At 40.4% G+C, this 19,682-nt stretch overlaps 1 protein-coding gene across 1 annotated transcript; it reads right to left on the reverse strand.

Moving 5' to 3' along the window:
* Positions 1-1,963: 1,963 nt before the first annotated feature.
* LOC115621001 lies at positions 1,964-19,102 on the reverse strand. Its single transcript, XM_030514522.1, has 6 exons — positions 18,987-19,102; positions 10,194-10,347; positions 5,554-5,762; positions 2,593-2,726; positions 2,184-2,526; positions 1,964-2,118 (listed from the first exon to the last, which is right to left on the reverse strand). Exons 1-6 carry the CDS (start codon positions 19,036-19,038, stop codon positions 1,964-1,966), a joined length of 1,047 nt encoding a protein of 348 aa, XP_030370382.1. The 5' UTR covers positions 19,039-19,102.
* Between the last annotated feature and the right edge of the window lie 580 nt (positions 19,103-19,682).

Genomic DNA, 19,682 nt, shown 5'->3' on the forward strand with positions numbered 1-19,682 from the left:
CTTTAAATATGTTGTTGGCTTTTTGTTTTGCATTTTTTCAGAACAGGCCAGGCCTGGCCAGATCGGTTAAGGCCTGGCAAATGGATGTGCTGTCTGCCATCTATGTCCGCGTTGAAGTACTCGCTCTCGTGTTCGCTGGTTGGGCCCGACTTGGCCGACTCGTTTTTATTCCGTTTTTAAATCGAATTCGATGAATTCAATTCCAATTCTTTTTGCATACGCAAGTTTGTGGCTGTGAAAATGCGCACTATATGCGCCAGATCGGGCTAACTGTACTCGTATGTTGGTGCTCGAAGCATGTGTTAATGGCATATACGCGCTGTTGCAGCCCAAGCGTGCAACTGCAACAGCAACAGCACTGAAATGTAGTTCTCATCAACCCCCCTCCCCCCCGTCCCTCATTGCATATCATTTACAGACACATTGCAACGTCGAGGCAGGCAGCTAGTAGCTCGTTAAGGCCGCCAATTGCTTGCTCAGATTGATTTTCTTTTGCCGACATGCTGATGTTGTAACTCGAATCCAATTTACATTTTAATTTTTAATGTAATCCACTGCTTGCCCCAAGACTCTTAAGCCCAGCCATAAGGAAAACCATAGTTAACACGACTCCAGGCCGTCCAAGAACGAAGTACTCACCATTATACTATAGTCGTAGCTGCAATCAATTGAAAGGCTTAATATAAATTATAGGAATTCTTTTCAAATTTAATGTTAAATTACGAGTTTAGTAATATTTGTAGCTGTTGTAAATTGAATTTAATAGAACATGAGCTTCTGCATTCATTAAAATATTAGAACTCTTCCTTTCTCAGAGCATTGTCATTGAGCTTGAAAGATTAGGTTTGGGGCATAGTTGTATCCTCATTTGTATTTGATTATTCATATTAGAATTATCTGCCAAGGTAGGGCATAGCTGACCATTAAATAAAAATAAAATAATGTAGTGGCTCAGCATCTACAAATTAGAAGAGCGGAATGCGTCTCCAAAAGATATTATCTGCTTCGGAAATTATGGAAAATTTGGAAATAAATAAATAGTTTCGAAGAAGAAGAGCCTACATGTTGAGCTAAAATTGAATTGAATTTTCATTGAATATCCATGGCGGGGTTTGTTAATTGTTTACCTTTATTGATAAGTTTATTTTCATTGCTATTGCATACGGGTAGGCTATTTACAAATGCGCTCGCCTTAAAGCTAATGTTTTGTTTAATGTGTATGCAAATTTGTAAATTCTCACGTGCATTTCAGTTGCTTAAAGCTATAAAATGGCTTTACTCAAAACAGCAAAAATAATACATATACTGGTAGTATTGTACTTACTTATTCATGTCTCTAATGTGTATGTGTGCCTATTCATGTATGAGGGTATTTACTCTATATACTATATGTTATGTTTGTTTGTAGGTGAAATAATAATTTCGGCCGATTTGATGGCCACACTACCGTGACGTGGAAGGCGTTGGCATATTGTTGGCTGTGCTCGTAACAACAGTTGTTGACAGCGGCAGCTGGCGTCTGCTCTCGATTGCTGTTGTTACTGCAGGACCAGCACGAGGACCAAAACTATCAGCAGTTGCAGTTGCTGTTGATGACGGCATTTTGATTTTGTGACGCGTCGACTTCCGTGCGACATATTGAAATGTCAGAGGCATCAACAGTAGGCGTGTGCTGATGGCGCCAGCCAATGCCGCTGCTGCCGTGGCTGCCGTGGCTGTTGTTGCTGCCGCTGCGGTCAGAAGCAGAGCAGCATGCAGCGACACGCTCGGTGCGGCAACTGCAACAAAAAGAGCAGAGGAGTGGCCAGGTGAGTTGCATGTGTGCATTTTTATTTATTTATTTTTGTTGTTGCTGTTGTTGTTTTGTTGTTGAATTGGGGCCCCGGCCGGACGGGCACTTGGCTTGTATGCCATGTATTCGTGTGGCCTGTGTGCCCGCCCGCCTGTCACTCGGTTTGAAATTTTATTTATTTTTAATTAGCGTGGGCGCGAGGCGCTCGCCTGCGGCTGCGCATTTGCGGTCAATGCAATTGCGGTTGAGTGCATTAAGTGCGGTTGTAAAAATGTTAAGTCGGCTGCTGCTGCTGCTGCTGCCAAATGTGGCCTGACATGGCCGGACTTTAACGCAGGCGGACACAGGGCGTATGCGTAATATGAACTATACACTATATACTAAGACCTACCCGACTTGATGAGCTTTTGATTTTTCAAATCAATGTCATCGCGAAAGAGCAGCGCATTCAGGCTCGTCTCCCGCTGCAGCTGCGGATAGCTTTCAATCTCGGCCACGCACCGCAGCTCGAGCCCCAAACGCTGCGGCGTCAGCATCCGCAGTCGTTGCTTGGTCAGTTGTTGTTGGTGCAACTGATTGTGTTGCTGCTGTTGCTGTAACAACTGCTGTAATTGCTGCTGATGGAATCGGGGCTCGTTCGCGTAAAAGTTCAACTGCGATATTATGCGCCGCAAATTGTAGTCGTGTGCGGCTATGGTGGTCTCTATGCTTGGCTGCAGGTCCACAAACGAGGCCTGCCATGCGAAAAAAGGAAGCAATAAGCGCGTGAGTTCGTTGAGGGATAGTTAATGAGTCTTTACCTGCACACCATTGATGTACCAGGTGAGCTTGGTCACCAGGCTGGAGAAGTCTGTGCTGCAGTTCACCTGCACGAAGTCATCGAAACGATACATCGAGTGGAAGCTGCTGATGAGCGGATTGTTTTGCGGCAGAGCTACATATAAGGAGAAACATCGATTGATAAAGAACAAGTGAAAGAAAGTTTAAAAAGCTTTATACAAGTAGATAACTTTTCGTAAAGTTCTGCGTTTGTTTCCTGCTTCAAAAACTAAATGGTTGAACTTATTGGAATCTCAGAACAAATACATATGTTTGCTGATTTATTAACTTTTACTCTAATGTCTTGTTTTTAGACCAGATAGAACTGCCTCTTACCGTTTGGTTGAATACTTGCCAACTACAAATTGTTGCTTCTATTTTTTAATTTAAATCTATGAAGCAAATTACTTTTAAAATGTGATGGTAGGAATTACAATTTATTTTTAAAAAAAGTGGGCTTATTTTATTTCCTTTCTGCGAACACACTAATTATAATAATAATTCAACCTATACAAGCATTTTCTGAGCCACAAAAATGCTTAGTCAACATTGTCGGCACAACTTTAAAGGATTTAGTGTTGTATCGTAGTTAAGCTAAGCATTAATGGAGTAAACGTAAAAGCACTTCTAATGGGGATAGAGTCCTTTCCACTCTCCACTGCGTATACTTGACATTTATCAGCTAATTTCTGTGCGCTTCACTACGCAACGCAACGCAACGCATCGTATCGCATCACACATGCAAATGGTGCACCTTAGTGCTGGGTCTGCTGTTGCTCTTATTGTCGTTGTTTGTTTTTACAACTTGCTCTATTTGCTTTTGATAAATTTTTAAAAATATTTCAACAAGAGTGGAAGCAGAATCAGCAATGGGAGCAACGGCAGCCATGGGAGCCGAGGAAGCATCGCACATCTACGAGATATTTATTTTATATCAGCGGAAAAATAGATGATCATAAAATACATGCAGTGCAGTTGTTGCCGTAAAACATCCTGCTGTGTACGCGAGCTTGTGTGTGTGTGTGTGTGTGGGTGGGTGTGCGAGCAAAAGTAAAAGCGCGAAACACACGCAGACACACACACCCCGATGTGTGGCACTTGGCAGCGGAGCTTTTCATTTTAGCGATATCCTTTTTAAGCATAAAGTGCTGCCGTAAATCACAGAGGCGCACATCCACACAGCGACATACTCGTACATGCATGCTGAGACTGAGGCTGAGGCTGAGGCAAGTAAGCGCGCTTCCTGTGCGCTCGTCCTTGTAGCTAGGTTGCGCTAGAGTTGCGCGTTGAAGCTCAGTGTGTGAATTTAGGGCCCTGGTTCGAGGCTTATGATATCTTCGAAAAGAAAACTCCTGATCAAGGATTGTTAAATTCAACTATTTATGATTGTCATCTTCATCTGTAAAGTACATCATTCAGCAACTTATTTTATTTGTAATCCTCATTTAGGGTCCTGGTTCGAGGCTTATGATATCTTTGAATAGAATACTCCTGATCAACACATCATTCCGAAACTTATTTTATTCGTAATCAGACCAGCTATATCCTCATTTACGGTCCTGGTTCGAGGCTTATGATATCTTTGAAAAGAATACTTCTGATCAAGGATTGCAAAATTCAACTATTTATGATTTTTATCTTCATCTATAAAGCACATCATTCAGCAACTTATTTTATTCGTAATCAGACCAGCTATATCCTCATTGATTGCGAGAAAAAGGCATATATTTTCTGCTCAAAAAGAGAAAGAGCAAGATTTGTTGTAGACGGAGAGTTCTGAGTGACTTTAGCTTAAGTTGATTAAAGTAGTTGAAAATAAATTGGAACTCGAAAAAACAAGCTGTTCGAGGTCCTAGCAGTTAAGTTCTAGTCTTATGAATTCATTTAGCACCTGGAGAGGAAAGACATATTTATTTGTAAGGCAGACTCAAAACAGTAATTATAAGAAAACTAAAAGCAAAGCTTTTAATGAAGAAAGGGCTACAAAAAGACAGAGCAAGTGAGTGTAGTTTTGGGTGAGTTGGTAAGAAATATATCATTATTTCAGAAGCAGCAGACTTACCACAAACTCAAAAAAAAAGTATATACACGCAGCTCAACACTCAGTTGTACAAAAATATATCCAAAGATATCTCTCTAGGTAGTATACAAGAATGAAGCATTTTCAATGACAATTCTGCTTTTGAAAGCCAGAGCACTTCTAAGCTGGGGAATTTGTTTTGCACCTCGATTCAAGTGTGATATTTATGCCAAGCTTTCTAACTGGTTCTTTTGACTAGAAGGAACCGAAATCGAGCAGCTGTGCATTTCTGCCTCGCTGCTGTGGCATGGGCTGGCTGTGTGCGGATGCGAATCACATGCATCTCTTAGTTACATTTTATGAACGTACGGCTGCTGGTGTTCCTTTCGTTGCTTTCGAACAACAACAACAACAATAACAACACCGACCACGACATGCACAGCAACAACAGTAGGTAGCACACATCCTGGCGCGTTCGCAGCTTATCCTGTGCGTGTAGCAAGGCTGCTTGGCCAACGGCAGCAAGCAACGAGCAGCGAACAGCCACTTTGCCAGCGAGCTACTTTTTATATAGCATGTATGCATACATATGCAAACGAGGGGGCATTGCCGCAGCTTCCCTTCTCGTCCTGCTCCGCTCCTTCGCTGCAGTTGCTTTTCGTGCTGTTTCTTCATCTTGTGTTGTTTACTATTAAAATATCACGGAAATTACACGTTTAACTCTGTTTATGGGCAGCAGGCGTGCCCGCTCTGCTACACAGGCAGTGCCAGCATAATATTTGTATTGCACAACTGCCACTCACTCACTCACACACACACACTCGCACACATACACATAGCGACCCACCGACTTTCATTTAAGACAAACAATTGAAATTGCATTTCATTACTCATACGCCCCCGTGGCACTGCGCTGACTTACCCTCCACGCTCATGTTGGCCGCGCGCTCTGTTAGCTTGAAATGCGGCGCATCGCCGGACACTTCGCACCTGTAGACGCCCGTCGATTTGATTCCCAATAAATTCAGTTCGACACGACAAGAGGATTCATTGCATTCGTTCCCATCATCGATCAACTGCACGCCCTCCACGGGAAACTTCATGTAAACGGGCTGCATTAGCGGCGAGTATCTGATGGAAAAAGAAAAGAAGGAAACAAGTAGAGTCGAGCAGAATAAAGCGTTCGCTTGGATAAAGCGGATAGTTACGTTTGAGTGCAAGCGGTATTTCTAAAATGGCCGCAAATTGCGCTAAGTTCCCTTTTAGCGGCGATGTCGCATCGCAATCCCTTTTTCTTTTTTCTCCCTCTCATTTTCTCTACTTTCGGGCCTCACTGATAATCGCAAAATGGTCAAATGTGGCAATGATGTGTGTGTGTGTGTGTGTAAGCTTGTGTGCTAAAAGCTTTCAAACGTCCCATAAAGCAAAAGCGAACCGGAAATGGAGATTTCTAGACAAGTGGCTTACATGCTGCCCAACATAGTAAAGAAGTGTTATAGCTCATGTGTTTGAATGTGTGTCCAAGGGTGCTAGACCGTGGTTTAAAATTTAAAATTTGGCAAAACTACAGCACAGTACTTAGAGAACGAACCTATTTGACTAGAACTGGCACTTTGTTTTGGTTATGATGTTTCGAAGGCAAAACTTTGAAAGTCACTTACACGTAACTCTTTTGAAGAGTAATCTAAAGATATGTCGTTGACATGACTGAAGAATTGAGTTGTCAGTCTATAGATGTGCGTCGGTATTCTATAGATCTTCTCAAAATGGTTTCTACGACTGCTGCTTTTAATCGACCCTTGAACTGCAACAACTGACGAACCTCGCCTACAGAGATCTGCCGACTAGTGTGTACCAGCTGCTTATATATATATTTTATCTACATTTAAGGCCAGTGCTCCAACAGTAGATATGTATATGAAGTATTTTGTTTATTAAAAACCTATGTTATTCCTTTAAAATGCTGCTTTCAACCATTTCTGGTGGCATCAGAAGAAAATGTAATATCTATTCAATAGTGGCTCCAGTAACTAATACTAGTTAAATGTGCTTTGCAAATGATTATTGAGTTGAAAAGAAATAAGAAATATTTGAAAATAGACTGGAAGACACACCATTTATTAGATCCAGCGGCCACTGTGCATTGTGCACTTTGGTTTATTTTTTGTATTTGGATTGATGCTCATTAATCCCTAAAAATACACGAATGCTCAAATCAACAACAAGCAAAGTGTTGAAGCTGAAAAAAGCTTGTCTTTGTGTGGGAGATAGGAAAAAAGTGGCCATGCGACCCGACCCCGACCCGGACTCCGACACATAAATAAAATGGCCACAAAAGTGTAGGCCCAAGCGGCTGTTGTAATATCGATAAGTCGCTTTGTTGTGCCCAACTTGTTAATGGCTGTATGGTGTGTGTGTGTAGGTCGCATTATTTGCGGCTTGGCCCCAGGATATGGAGGTGGGGGTTGAGGCACGGCACATTCTTGCGGCAAATCAACAAATTTGATAAGGAACATAAACAGAAGAGTCTTGTATAAGTTTTTTTTGTTGTAGTACGTATAGCTCCGGCACGTTTCAAAGAATTTCGAGCGTATTAGAGTCAAAGATTTGTTTGCGGGTGGTGGGTGTGTATCGAAGTGGTTGGAGGATGACTTTAACAGCCACTTAAATCGCTGGCTGCCACTTGTTGTACAAGTATAGTGCCGAAATATTTCTTCCTGCCATGTTTACTTTCGCTTGAACTTTTCCTGTTTACTTTAATTTGTATGCAAAGTAAAATTGCAATTGCCATTGCCATTCGTTTACCATTCAAGTGGCATCAACGCTCTGCTGATGGCGTCTCTGCTGCTGCTGCTGTTGCTGTTGCTGCTGCTGCTACTGCTGTCTAATTAAAAGTTTCGCTGAGCACACGCCCTCAGTCAAGCAATGCCAATGGGGTTGAGGGATGCTGTGTGTGTGTGTGTGTGTGTGTGTGTGTGTGTGTGTGTGTGTGTGTGTGTGTGTGTGTGGGTGTGTGTGTATGCTCATATCTTTTGCAATGCTGCTCATTTTTAATTAAGCAAAACGCGCAGCAGTCTCTTGAGATTTTTCATTACGCTGCAGTAGAGCCAAACGCGCCCTGAAACTGCAACCTCCTGGCCTGCCGCATGCCACACGCCACGCGCCACATTCCATACGCCTTTGCCTAAGTGCAAGGCAAATACACGTAATGCAGTGCAAAATTATGAGCTTGCCACAAACTGATTGCATTTGCTTTGCTAGCAACATCAGAAGAAGAAGAGGCAGCAGCAGCAACAACACACAACATTTTCCACTCAAAACTTGGTCGACTTGAGGTCAAATGGGTATTTAATAAACATTTTGCTCACTGGCTAGCCACAAATGAGTCGAACGGGGTAGATTGCCCAAAAATAAATGTGGCCTAATGTTTGAAAATGTGGCTCGTTTGGCCAATTAATTGCGGGCAATCTGTTGTCGCCTTCCAAAGTGTAAACGAACTCGTGCATTAATAATTAATGCAGCTCAGAGCGTTAAACTTGAACTTCTGCTTTGACGAAAAGGACACAAGCGAACACATAAATAAGGACACCTGTAACAGTCAATGATATTGTCGTATTATGTGTTGTGATTAGCAAAGCAAAATGCAAGCACAATCGCTTAGTTAAAATAAATAAGGATAGCATAAATAGCTTACTATGTTTTTCAAAGAATTGGCAGCGTTTTAGGGTTCTCTAGGTTTTGTTATAATGTCATCAACTGTTAGGCTGCTTACCATCATGCATTTCTAAGTTTATTCTTCTTCTTTACTGCTATTAGTATATCTTTTTTTCTAAACCTTCACATCATCACTTTTAAGAGCATTCTTGGCAAAACTTAATATTTGTGAACAAGCAGATAGTTACTATACTTGTATAATTGTTGGAATACTCGTTGTGTATATAATTATTTATTTTATGTCGACAAATAAAATTGTAAACATAGGGAATGAATTTCAGAAGCAACAATCCTAAACCTCGAAAATGTCTTTGGATGATGGATCATTACATACAACTATTCGATGTATATGCTTTCAATATTCTCTATCCATGATCTTGCACTGTAAAGCGGAATAGCGATGGGTATAAACCAAGAGTAGACTTATGTACTCGTATGTATGTAGAATAGTACAAATAAACACACAAAAATCGATAAACCCATAAAGTATTGAAAATTATCTAAACTGGAAGATTATTCAGCAGAGTCTCTTAAGCTTTAATCTGGTTGCAAATGGTAATCTCATAACAGACTTATCTATAAGAAAAGGACACATTATCTGTCTATTATTGCCGAGAATAGGCGCTTACTGAGCACTGATTGGCAATTTTAATAAAAGAAGCAGAAAGCCTTACTGCTAATTTTGAGTTGATGGAATCTGAATCTGAATAACAGATAACTAACAGCCACATAAGTAAATATTTAATATACAATCAAGAACACAACGTTTTCGTTGGCCATAGAAATATTGATAATTCATTTTCTCCGAAATAGCAGAAATGTGTATGCAAATATTTTGCTATTTGTTCACAGAGATGGACAACAAGACATCAGGGAAGCAAAGAGTGAAATGAGAACGCATAAAAAGTCGGTTTGAAATTCTGTCGAAAACATACATGTAATACTCTAAGCCTTAATCACTTTGATTAATAAATAAAAATTAGTTTTTTTGTGAGTGTAAACGGGAACGATTTGTCTGAGCATCTATTTGTATGAGCAAGCTTACACTTAAATTAAATCAATGAATCTATTTGACAATTTGTTTAATTTTTTCAAAGCTTCAAAACACTTTGAATTGCTCGAAGTAAATTAGTTGTATGGGAATCTATTTGACAATTTGTTTAAGCTTCAAGACACCTTGAATTGCTCGAATTAAATTAGTTGTATGGGAAGCAATGGCAATGTTTCTATTCAAGTGGCCGGCGGTGTTTGTGAGACCAAAACCAAAGCAAAGGCAACCCAAAAGCCAGAGTTAAAGCCACTGTAGTGTCAACCGTAACAAGGAACGGGAGCCAGCCATTTAATGTCCTTGCATATGTGGCAGTCTTGTGTGTATGGCAAGGCATTAAAATTAATTTGCGCAGCATAAACGAAGCAAAACAAATTAATTTATTAAATAATTAATTGAGCAAGAAAGTAAGTGGCGGCAGACAAAGAACATACGTATGTTTCTGAATAGATGGGCGTTTATTTATGTAGCATGTAAGAATACACGCATAGGCGTATGTATATGTATATATATTTGTGTATGTGTGGTTGCGTGTAATTCATAAATATGCCAACCTCATCCTCGCCCAGGGCCGCGTTTCTAGCCATGGCAGAGATTTCCATGAATTTGACAGTTGCGCAGCATCGGAAAAAACCCGAAATAAATATCATAAATTATGAGCAAACAGCGCCACAACGTAACACCGGAGCTAACACACATCCACACACACACACACACACCCACACACCCATACTCATATTCCCAGTCAGAGGGACGCCTGCCTCTTATGTGTGCATTTGTGTGCGAGTCTGCATACTTACCTAAAAAACTCCATGTTGTTTTTGTACCACTTAACCGAATTTAACGTGTGACCACTTATGTCATAGCTGCAGGATAATGTCACGTTATCACGAAAATCAACAATTTGTGGCACATTGATGTCAGTCACAAGTAGACACTGAATGCGACGCATCACTGCAAAGAGAGGAGGCGAACCGAGAGCTGGTTATATATTTGTGTAAACGTGGAGTGCGGCGAGTCAGCCGTGCAGCTTTGTATTTGGTGGCAGAGATAGAAAGCGTCAGATAAAATGATGAGATGTGTCATGAAAATACATACATAAAGCAACAAAAACGAGCAAGAAATGCAAATTTAAAGCAAATATTGGACTTTAAATAAAGCTTCGGGAGACTCTAAAAACGCATTTGACTCGAGAGAGATTTTATAAATAATATGTGCAATATTTATGGCATATACGAGAATGGTGAAGAGGTGTGGGATGCGTGGCAGTCCTCATGTTATGTCATGTATATAACTCATGTATATATGATCAGCGTGGAAATATAAATCGATATACAAATGCTGCCCGTTTGTTTTTGTTTATTTACGAGTATAATTTTATTTATTTGTTATTTTCTTTATTTATTATTTTATTTATTTGTTTTTTTTTTAAATTTATTTATTATTTTATTTATTTATTTCCTTTCTCGACAAACAAAGCTATCGATGTAAAAAAAATCAATACAATAGAGAATTTAAACTAAATAAAACTTAAGTATAAATAAGTCTATAGAAATTACAAAAATACCTAATATCGATGGTGGGGAAGGTTTTATTTGTGAAACGTCTAGCTATGCCGCGATTTATTATTTTATTTATTTATTTTCTTTATTGATAAACAAAGCTATCGATGTAAAAAAAAATCAATACAATAGAGAACTTAAACTAAATAAAACTTAAACAAAGCTATCGATGTAAAAAAAATCAATACAATAGAGAACTTAAACTAAATAAAACTTAAGTATAAATAAGTCTATAGAAATTACGAAAATACCTAATATCGATGATGGGGAAGGTTTTATTTGTGAAACGATTCACAGCAGACAGTAATCAGAGTTATTTGTTCCATGAGGTCCTGATGCAATTTATATGAAGGACACCAAACCCATGAGCAGTATTCTAGCACTGGCCGTACTAGGGGCCATTTAATACTTTTGACCATCATTTCATAAAACCAAGAACACCCTTAGCTTTGTTGATGATATTAGAAATATGAAGGTTGAAATTCACATATCAGCGGCACACATCAAATCACATCAGAATAATAAATAATAATTGGTCAATAATTGTTTTCCAGACATTTTAAAAGCCATAAAAGACAAAGCGGACTAACAAGGTTTATTCTCTCAGTAGACAGCAATTTTTCAATATATTGCGGTTTTAATTACTTCTGTATTTTATTATTAATGCTACTTATTTGTGTAATTCATGGTATCAAAGCCCAAAAATGATTATTCATGCTATCTGTTTGTGCAATTCATGGCCTCAAAGCCCAACAGGCCCTCTAAGGCCCAAAAATCGTTAGAGTTCGACAGCCAGACAGACGATAGACGCCAAAACGGAACTATAGTACTTGTACATAAAACAGACGCACAGTTAGCAATTTAATAAGCTTGTAAGAATGAGACGACAGCAACAACAAAAACAACAACAGTAAATACAACAAGGATGAACGACTGTAGGGCTAATCGTTTGGCCCGACAAACGCGAGTTTTTACAATTTGCTGAACGTTTTTAAGTGGCGCAGACAACAAGACCGTTTTTAGGAAGGATTCCCACAGACGTAACGAGATGCAGGAAAAAAATGGTTAATATCATTAGTTGCAATGGGTTTTTGTTGCTGCTGCTGCTGCTGCAAGTGCCTGTTTTTTGTGCCGCAACTATTCCACTAAGCGCTGTTGGTCGCGCTCCCGTTTATTGCAGTTTGTTTGTTTGTCTGTGTGTCTGCCTGTCTGTAATGCTGTTGAGCGAAAGTTGTGGCAAATTTCCATAATCCTGGCGACGACGAATCTGAAATTGTAGTACTGTGCTACTTGATGATAAGCAGCAATTTAGTGGCAACAACAACAACAACAACAAACAGACAAAGGGACAAAGGGACGAAGGGACGTTGACATGCCAAATAGCAATGGCGACAACTTGTGTTGCCTGCATAATTTTTCTGCTTCCCGTTATTCGAGCTCGAGCTGCAACTCCCCTGCCGTTTGCCATTTTGCACATTTTTGGCGGGTGAAAATCGCGTTAGCAGCAACAGCAATAGCAACAGCAACAACAACAGCGACTGTTGCCACTACTTGTGAATTTAATTTGTTGCAGTTTACAGTTGAAATAGCTCGAGTTGTGCAGCAACTCCAGCAGCAACGGCTGCTGCGATAATGTGTAGCAGCAACGCCATTTCAAGTTGGCATATTTTCGCATTTCCCAACATGTTGTTAGTCATCTCTTTAATTTGTTGCGGCTTGCAGTCGCAGACTTGTTTCTACCTACTCAATTATTGACTTTAAAGTGTGGCTTTGGCGATACGTAATATATAATGCTATTCTGTTGTTGTCTATTAGCTTAAGTTAGAATGATGTTTTGGACTAATTTTGCAATTGACTGATGACAGATTGCAGACATACTTGTACAACGAGCATGTAAAGCCGTTCAAGCTGGCAGATGGATATCTGTACATGCACTTGATGTGTTTCTTTGTAATTGTTGTTGCAATGACAAACAAACTATGCATATAAAGTTGTTCAAAGTTGTCTGCAGGATAAACAAACAAGTGTCTGGCAGCAGCAAACAATTGTCTTAAGCGCAGGGTAGAGGGAGAGGAAACTGACAGAGCAGCAGCTGCAGGATCAAACAGCGACAAAGCACATTTGCAAATGGCATGAGAAACCGCAACTTAATGACAGGCAGACAAACAAACACACACACACACACACACGCACGCGAACACACATACAGACGCAGATACACTCGTCCTCTGCAAGGAAGGCAGCCTAGCAAAAGTTCACCTGTGCGGCATGACAGTTGGCTGCTCGTTGCTGGTTGCCTTATCCCTGTGTGAGTACTTGCAAGTGTGTGTGTGTGTGTGTGCTCTGTGTATGTAAATAATAAAAATAAGTACATGAAATACAACGCAAAAACTTTTTCACGGCAATCAACGCACTTGAGTGAACTTTCCTCCGCACTTATTTACGATGTACAAGTATGTAAATAGATGTACGAGTACAGCAGGCAGACAGCAGCAACAAGAGCAGGCAATCGCACAGTGGTTAAAAAACAAAGTTAGCTAAAGAAACTTCATTCTTTATGATTGTTAACATTATTTGAATTCGGCAATAAATAGGTTCTTTTTGTATAGTTATTGTGATTATTATTTTTGGGGGAACTACTTAATAACACTTGCTATACATTCCGATTCGAAAGTACCATGAAATTGACAGATTACAATATACTCGTGAATAATTGTGGCTTACTGGCAAGAGTTCTTAATGGAAGGCGAAGTTTTAAAGCAAAAGCAAGACAAAATCCAACCAGGCAGTCTGCTAATGTCTGGAGTGCTAAGTGGACAGCAAAAGAGATGGCCCCAAAAAGTAGGCAGCATACAAATTGTGTCCTGTTTGAAATCCGCTTTAAACATGCGACCAACGCAGTCTCTTCGGCTTACTTTTTATTCCTTTATTTGCCATAAACGCCAGAGCAGACAAATCTGTACAAAGAGAGCGAGAAAGAGAGTGAACAGCGTCTATAATTTGCATATAAATGCGAAGCATGGCTCGAACGTTGGTCCGACCGCCTTCCTAAAGCCAGACATGGCACGTGGTGGGAGAATGGGCCGAGAGAGGGAGGAGGGGGGCGTTGTTGGTGGCGCTTGTTTGTTTGTTTGTTTGTTTGGCTCGACTTGGCGTGCTTGACTGCTGCGGCAAACAAACACAAATAAAGATGCTAATCTCACCATAGCGCAGGCTAACAAAAAGAAGCAGCAGCCAGCACTAAAATTGAGCAGCAAAATGGCACACAAAACAGCAACAACAACAACAATAGCAGCAACAACAAAAAGCGAAAGCTGAAAAAAGCGATGGCTGGCAAACTATGCAGCGAGTGCTGAGCTGAGATTCCAGCACTGGTGGTGGGCTTTTTGTTGTTGCCGAGGCTGTTGTTGTTGCTGTGTGTTTGAATCCCATTTGGTATGCAGCTACGGCTAGAAGTATGCAAATCGAAAGCTCCTGACTGGTACAAGTTTAAACTAGATTTGAGGCATTCAATGAGACACGCTGGCAAAACTAAAGCTTAGCTCGGGGCTCATTGCTGCTCTAGTAGGATTCATCTCAGAGTTCAGCGTCGGTTCAGTGCGACACATTAGTGTCAATTTTGGCCACAAGACAGTTGAGACTGCTGCCATCTGCTCCGATTTCTGCTGCTGCTTGTTCAAACATGAAGCCTGTTTCTGTCTCTATGTCTCTGTCTCTGGGATGTAGCCATCTTTGCTTGCCATATTGATTGCCCGCCTCTTGACAACTTCCAAGTAAACATACACACACTCGTAATTTACTGACTGTACTGCCTGCTGGCGGTTGCGCCTTGGGAGTGTCGTCATAACGCACACTTACTAGAATTGAAGACACTTATAAAATCGGCAATTTGTTTAAATAAACTTTATGGCACTTGGCTTACTCGCGCGAGAGAGACTAGCCCGGGGGCCGCCCTTGTAGCCAAATATTTATTTTCTTAGCACATGTCCTTGACTGTGTACGGACAGACATCGAGTGCCTGCTTGTTTGCACTAAATTTTAAAAGCGTCTATAAATTTTAGAAGAGTGCAAATAAAATATAGCGTCACACCAGAACATGAGCACGTCGCAGCCGGGCAAATTGTTATGCCTTCGTCGACGCTTTGTGCGAAATCCTTTAACGCGCACCCGTAACACCAGACGATTGCGCCATGGAATTGTCACATTTATGTTTAGTTTATGTAAATGGACGCCAAGCCGACGAAGCTGTCATGCGGCTGAGACCTAAAAAGTGATAGACCCTTGTCTAGGAGGTTGTTGCTAAGAGACAAGTATACAGTAGATGGAGCCTGGAAACAACTTTATAAGCTGCACTGCCAACACTGTATGGGCACTATTTCATCATGAATTATTAAAGGACTTTAAGGGAAGAAAGTTGCATATACTTGTATATACAAATATATATGATGAGAAATTGTTATTTATCCATTACCAAATACATTTTTCATTATTTTCAACTCACATTTTTATAATGCTTCACAAAGTTTTGAAACTACTACATTAAATCTGTTTGCAATGTGGCAAACAGGTTGTTTTACGTATTATAGTTCTGGCCCAAAATTTCAATATGATATTGCCCATTGTTTGCTAGGAAACTCTTTTCAAAGTCGCCACCGAGACAGCCACCTTGGCAGGCGCATCCAAAGAGATTGCAACTTCCGCGTCCGCAAAATGTGCCCACCTGCGGCCTTCCGTCAGCACAGACGGTGATTGTGCAGTGATCGCCAGACCCTCTTCCTCCAGCAGCACCGCACGGCTGGCCATCTATTTTATAGCTGATTGTTAGGGAAGTACGACAACATTCAGCCCGAACAACGCTGGCATAGGCCAGAAAGCCCACCAAGACCAGTAGCCAGATGGTTCCTCTCATATCGACTGGGTTAGTGCTCAACACAAAACTGAATGACTGCGATCCAATGTTAAGCGGGTATTTATAGCAATGTGACAGACACGCGTTGCTGGGGATTTCTATTCTACATAATCCATAATATTGTAAGCGTTTATTATACTCTTTACATGAAATGTACAAGAGTATATTGGGCTTGCGCGAGCTGAAAAATGTAACAGGCAGAAGGCGTGGCAGAGCCCACAAAGTATATATATTCTTGATCAGCATGACAAGACGAGTCGATCTATGTCTATCTGTTTGTCCGTATGAACACCTGGATCTCAGAGACTATAAGAGCTAGAGACACCAAGATGCCTTATGTGTGTACGCTAAACGAGTTTATTTTATTTTTTTGTTTTCTTTATTTTTATTTATTTTTTTAATTTCTATAATTATTCTAAACATATGTACAGAGTATTTCAAAGTCGGAACACCCAACTTTAGCTTTTTTACTTGTTTTTTGTAATGCAAAAGCGCGGCAGTTGTTGGAATTATATTTTTCACAATCTATATTAATGGTTTCTGTTGCGGCTAGCAATAAAGATATTGCTGGTGTGCAAATATCATAATAAAGATAAGGTCAGACAAAAGCTTCAAAAGCAGGGACTATGTTGCAAGAAACGCTAGCAGATTCCTGCCAGCTTATCAATATGCTGGACAAGCACTCGATTATTGCCCACCAACAAAAGCGCTGATCACAGCAGTGGATAACCAAGAGCTAAAGAAATGTATCCTCCAAGAAGAGGACACAATAAATTCACATATAAATTGTGCGTAGCTAACACACAACTCAGTTGTTTTCATTTTTTCCCAAATAAGTGGTACACCTAATTCTGTTTTTACACGATTTTGATATAACACGGTTTGCAAATTGAAAATTTCATATATTTTTCTTTAGAGATAGGAAACCAATTACCTATTTTTGCATATGATCAATGTCTTTTTTTGCCCGGTTGTTTCTGGAACCAATCTACCGTCTATCTATTCAACTCTTGATTTTTAGGTTTTTCTCTTCAACACTATTTACTGTACAATCATCTAATATATGCACTATACTGCTGCTTCTTCTCATTTCGCTTAGCCCGGTCATATCAAAATGCGAGCAGAGCAGGGAACAAAACAGAACTTGAACTGTGTGAATGATGTGCGCCATTTGCTTTTGCCGTTTTGTATTTTCATGCATGCGTTTTTGGTTTTTTCTGCATCATTTTCCACAGTTCGCATTTATTTTAGCTGCTGGTGGTGTTGGTCTAGTGTCGGTCTAGTGTTGCTGTTGCTGTTGTGTCTGCGTCGGACAATGTCACAGCTTCCATTGTTGTATAATTTTGCGCTGTCAGCTTTGTTTCGGTATAAATTGCAAGGGAATGGCAAAAGACGCTGCAGAACAAGAAGCGGCGACAGTGAACGAATGCCAAGTGAAGTGAAATCCAATTACTAATGCATTTCGGTTAGTTGCTTCTTTTTATAGCCTGTACCCAAAGGGTGAAAGGCTATACTAGTTTTGTGCGCATGTATGTAACACACAGAAGGAGGCGTGGCAGACCCCACAAAGTATATATATTCTTGATCAGGATGAGAAGACGAGTCGATATAGCCATGTCCGTCTGTCCGTCTGTCCGTCTGTCCGTCTGACCGTCTGTCCGTCTGTCCGTCTGTCCGTCTGTCTGTATGAGCGCAAGGATCTCAGTAAGTACAAGAGCTAGGATAACCAAAATTGGTATCAAGGTTCCTATAAGCCCTAGGCAGAACGAGTTTGTTTATTTTTTCTGATACACCCCCCCACTCCCCCGCAATTCGTATTTTTTCTTATAACTTCCGTAATTCTCGGAATTTTGAAATCAATTTTGGTAGGTACATCCAGTTAGTACTAATGTGTCCGTGTGCCAAATTTCATCATGATAGGTCAATTCTGAAGAAAGTTATAGCCATAAGTAAAATCGCTGCTCATGCGCTGCCTGCAGCTCTGTCGGCAGCGCTGCCCGCAGCTGTTGTTGTTGTTGCTGCTTTGGTTTAACTTTGTGCTGCATACATACACGCATATAAACACGCATAGGTACGTGATGTAAATGTATGCTGTTTAAACTGAACATAAACATGTATTCTAATTTAATTTAATTAATTATTTTAATTAATTAATTCATTCATTTTTTTTAATAATTTAATTTAAAAAATTTTTTTTTTTTTTTAATTTTTTCCTTTTTGTGGAGAGTACAGGCTATTTTACTGTCGGGCTTGCTCGACTGTAGCGTTCTATCTTGTTTCAATTTAAGTTGCGCCACTCAACAAATTTATTTTCATTTGTTGGCAATAAAGTCGCAACATTGCGTATACGCAACGTAGGAGGCTGCTCCTTACAGTCTTATCTGGCGGCCATAAGCACAAATAAAGGTAGATAATTGAAATGATTTTAATGGTCAATTTTCTTTTGTCTGCTCAAGTTTGCTGTGGATGGCAACAATAATTAAAAATACATTTAAAAAACAATTTGCCGCATAAAATTTCCATAAATTTCTGCGGTCGAGGTCAGCGCCACACACGCTCCAGCTGCCCAGCCGCCCAGTTGCCCAGTCGCCCAGTCTTCCAGCTCCAAACCTAAAAACATTTACAGCTATGCTAATTTTCTGTTTGGGTCACAACAATAGCAACAACAACAACAACAGGAATCATAATAACACTAACAGTAGCAGGCAAGTGCACAAAAGCACAAAGCGGAAACGGAAATGCCTAAATGACTTTTCATGGGTATTGCTGAGGGGCAAGCACGTAGTGCTCTCTTCGCGCAAATGCTTGCATGTATAGGTGTGTGTGTGTGTGTGTGCGTGTGTCTATATATGTAGGTGTTTGTGGCACAACCGCAAAGTTGCCAACGTCGTCGTCGCCGCTGTCGTAAAAAAAGGTTGTGGCATAAAAGGATTAAAAGCAAAAGGCAATAAAATGAAAAGTTTCAAATATTTTCATTATTATTACAGCCGAGCCAAGGGCAGAACAGGGAGCAGACCAGAGCAGGCACTCCCCCTCTATCACTCTCTGCTCCCTCCTCCCCCTTAAGCCCCATGGTGTACAGCTTAAAGTTCACACAATATGCATGGCCAAAACTTACTCACCCAAAAGTGTGTGCAGCAGGAGGAGCTGCAGCAACCAGCAGCCGTAATCCATCCTAGTCGACACTCGGAAGTGTTGTTGCCTTCAAAAAGTTGCCTTCATGTTTCTATAGTCGGTTATACTTTTTCTCTTGTACATAACACTTTAAGTTGACGCTTATTAAATAGAGTCTCACGTCGTTGTCGATAAATGCCATCGACAGCAGGTCAATAGGTCAATGTGCTGTATGTTTTGAAATATGTCATAAGTTCTATCGATATGCTTAAAGTTTATTTTTAAAAGCCAGTCAATTTGAAAAGAAAAAGACACTCGCACATACTTCTATGTTTTCAAGAGAGCGTTGCATACATTATTTCAACCATTTAATTCGGGAGTAATTGAGTGCAAAGTAAATACATATGTTGGTTAGACATGTCGTGGCACTTGATCAGCTTATATTCCAACCCAATAATGCATAAGCTTTTCTTAATTGTCAGTATGAAGAAAGACAGTCCTATAGAACTATGCACAGTGAAAACTCCCTTAATGGACACCTCTTTTATCCGGACCCTCTCTTCGGCGGACTCTTTTTCTAAAACAAGCGATCGGTGTATAAAGTATTTAAGTAACCCCTTAAGCGGACACTCCCCTTGGGCGGACAAAAATCGGCCGACCGTGAGTGTCTGGCCAAGAGAGTTTTCACTGTACTATATATATAT

The sequence above is a fragment of the Scaptodrosophila lebanonensis genome, unplaced genomic scaffold (assembly GCF_003285725.1).
Source record: "Scaptodrosophila lebanonensis strain 11010-0011.00,11010-0021.00 unplaced genomic scaffold, SlebRS2 tig00000024-arrow-pilon, whole genome shotgun sequence".
Taxonomy (NCBI): Eukaryota; Metazoa; Arthropoda; class Insecta; order Diptera; family Drosophilidae; genus Scaptodrosophila; species Scaptodrosophila lebanonensis.

What these genes read in the sequence shown, in the direction of transcription:
- LOC115621001 (XM_030514522.1), bottom strand. Translation starts at nt 19,038, where the DNA reads ATGGATTACGGCTGCTGGTTGCTGCAGCTCCTCCTGCTGCACACACTT. An exon ending in GGTACATCAATGGTGTGCAG is followed by an intron (nt 2,527 to 2,592) that starts GTAAAGACTCAT and finishes TTCGCATGGCAG; the next exon opens with GCCTCGTTTGTGGACCTGCA. An exon ending in TCAAAAGCTCATCAAGTCGG is followed by an intron (nt 2,119 to 2,183) that starts GTAGGTCTTAGT and finishes CCTGCGTTAAAG; the next exon opens with TCCGGCCATGTCAGGCCACA.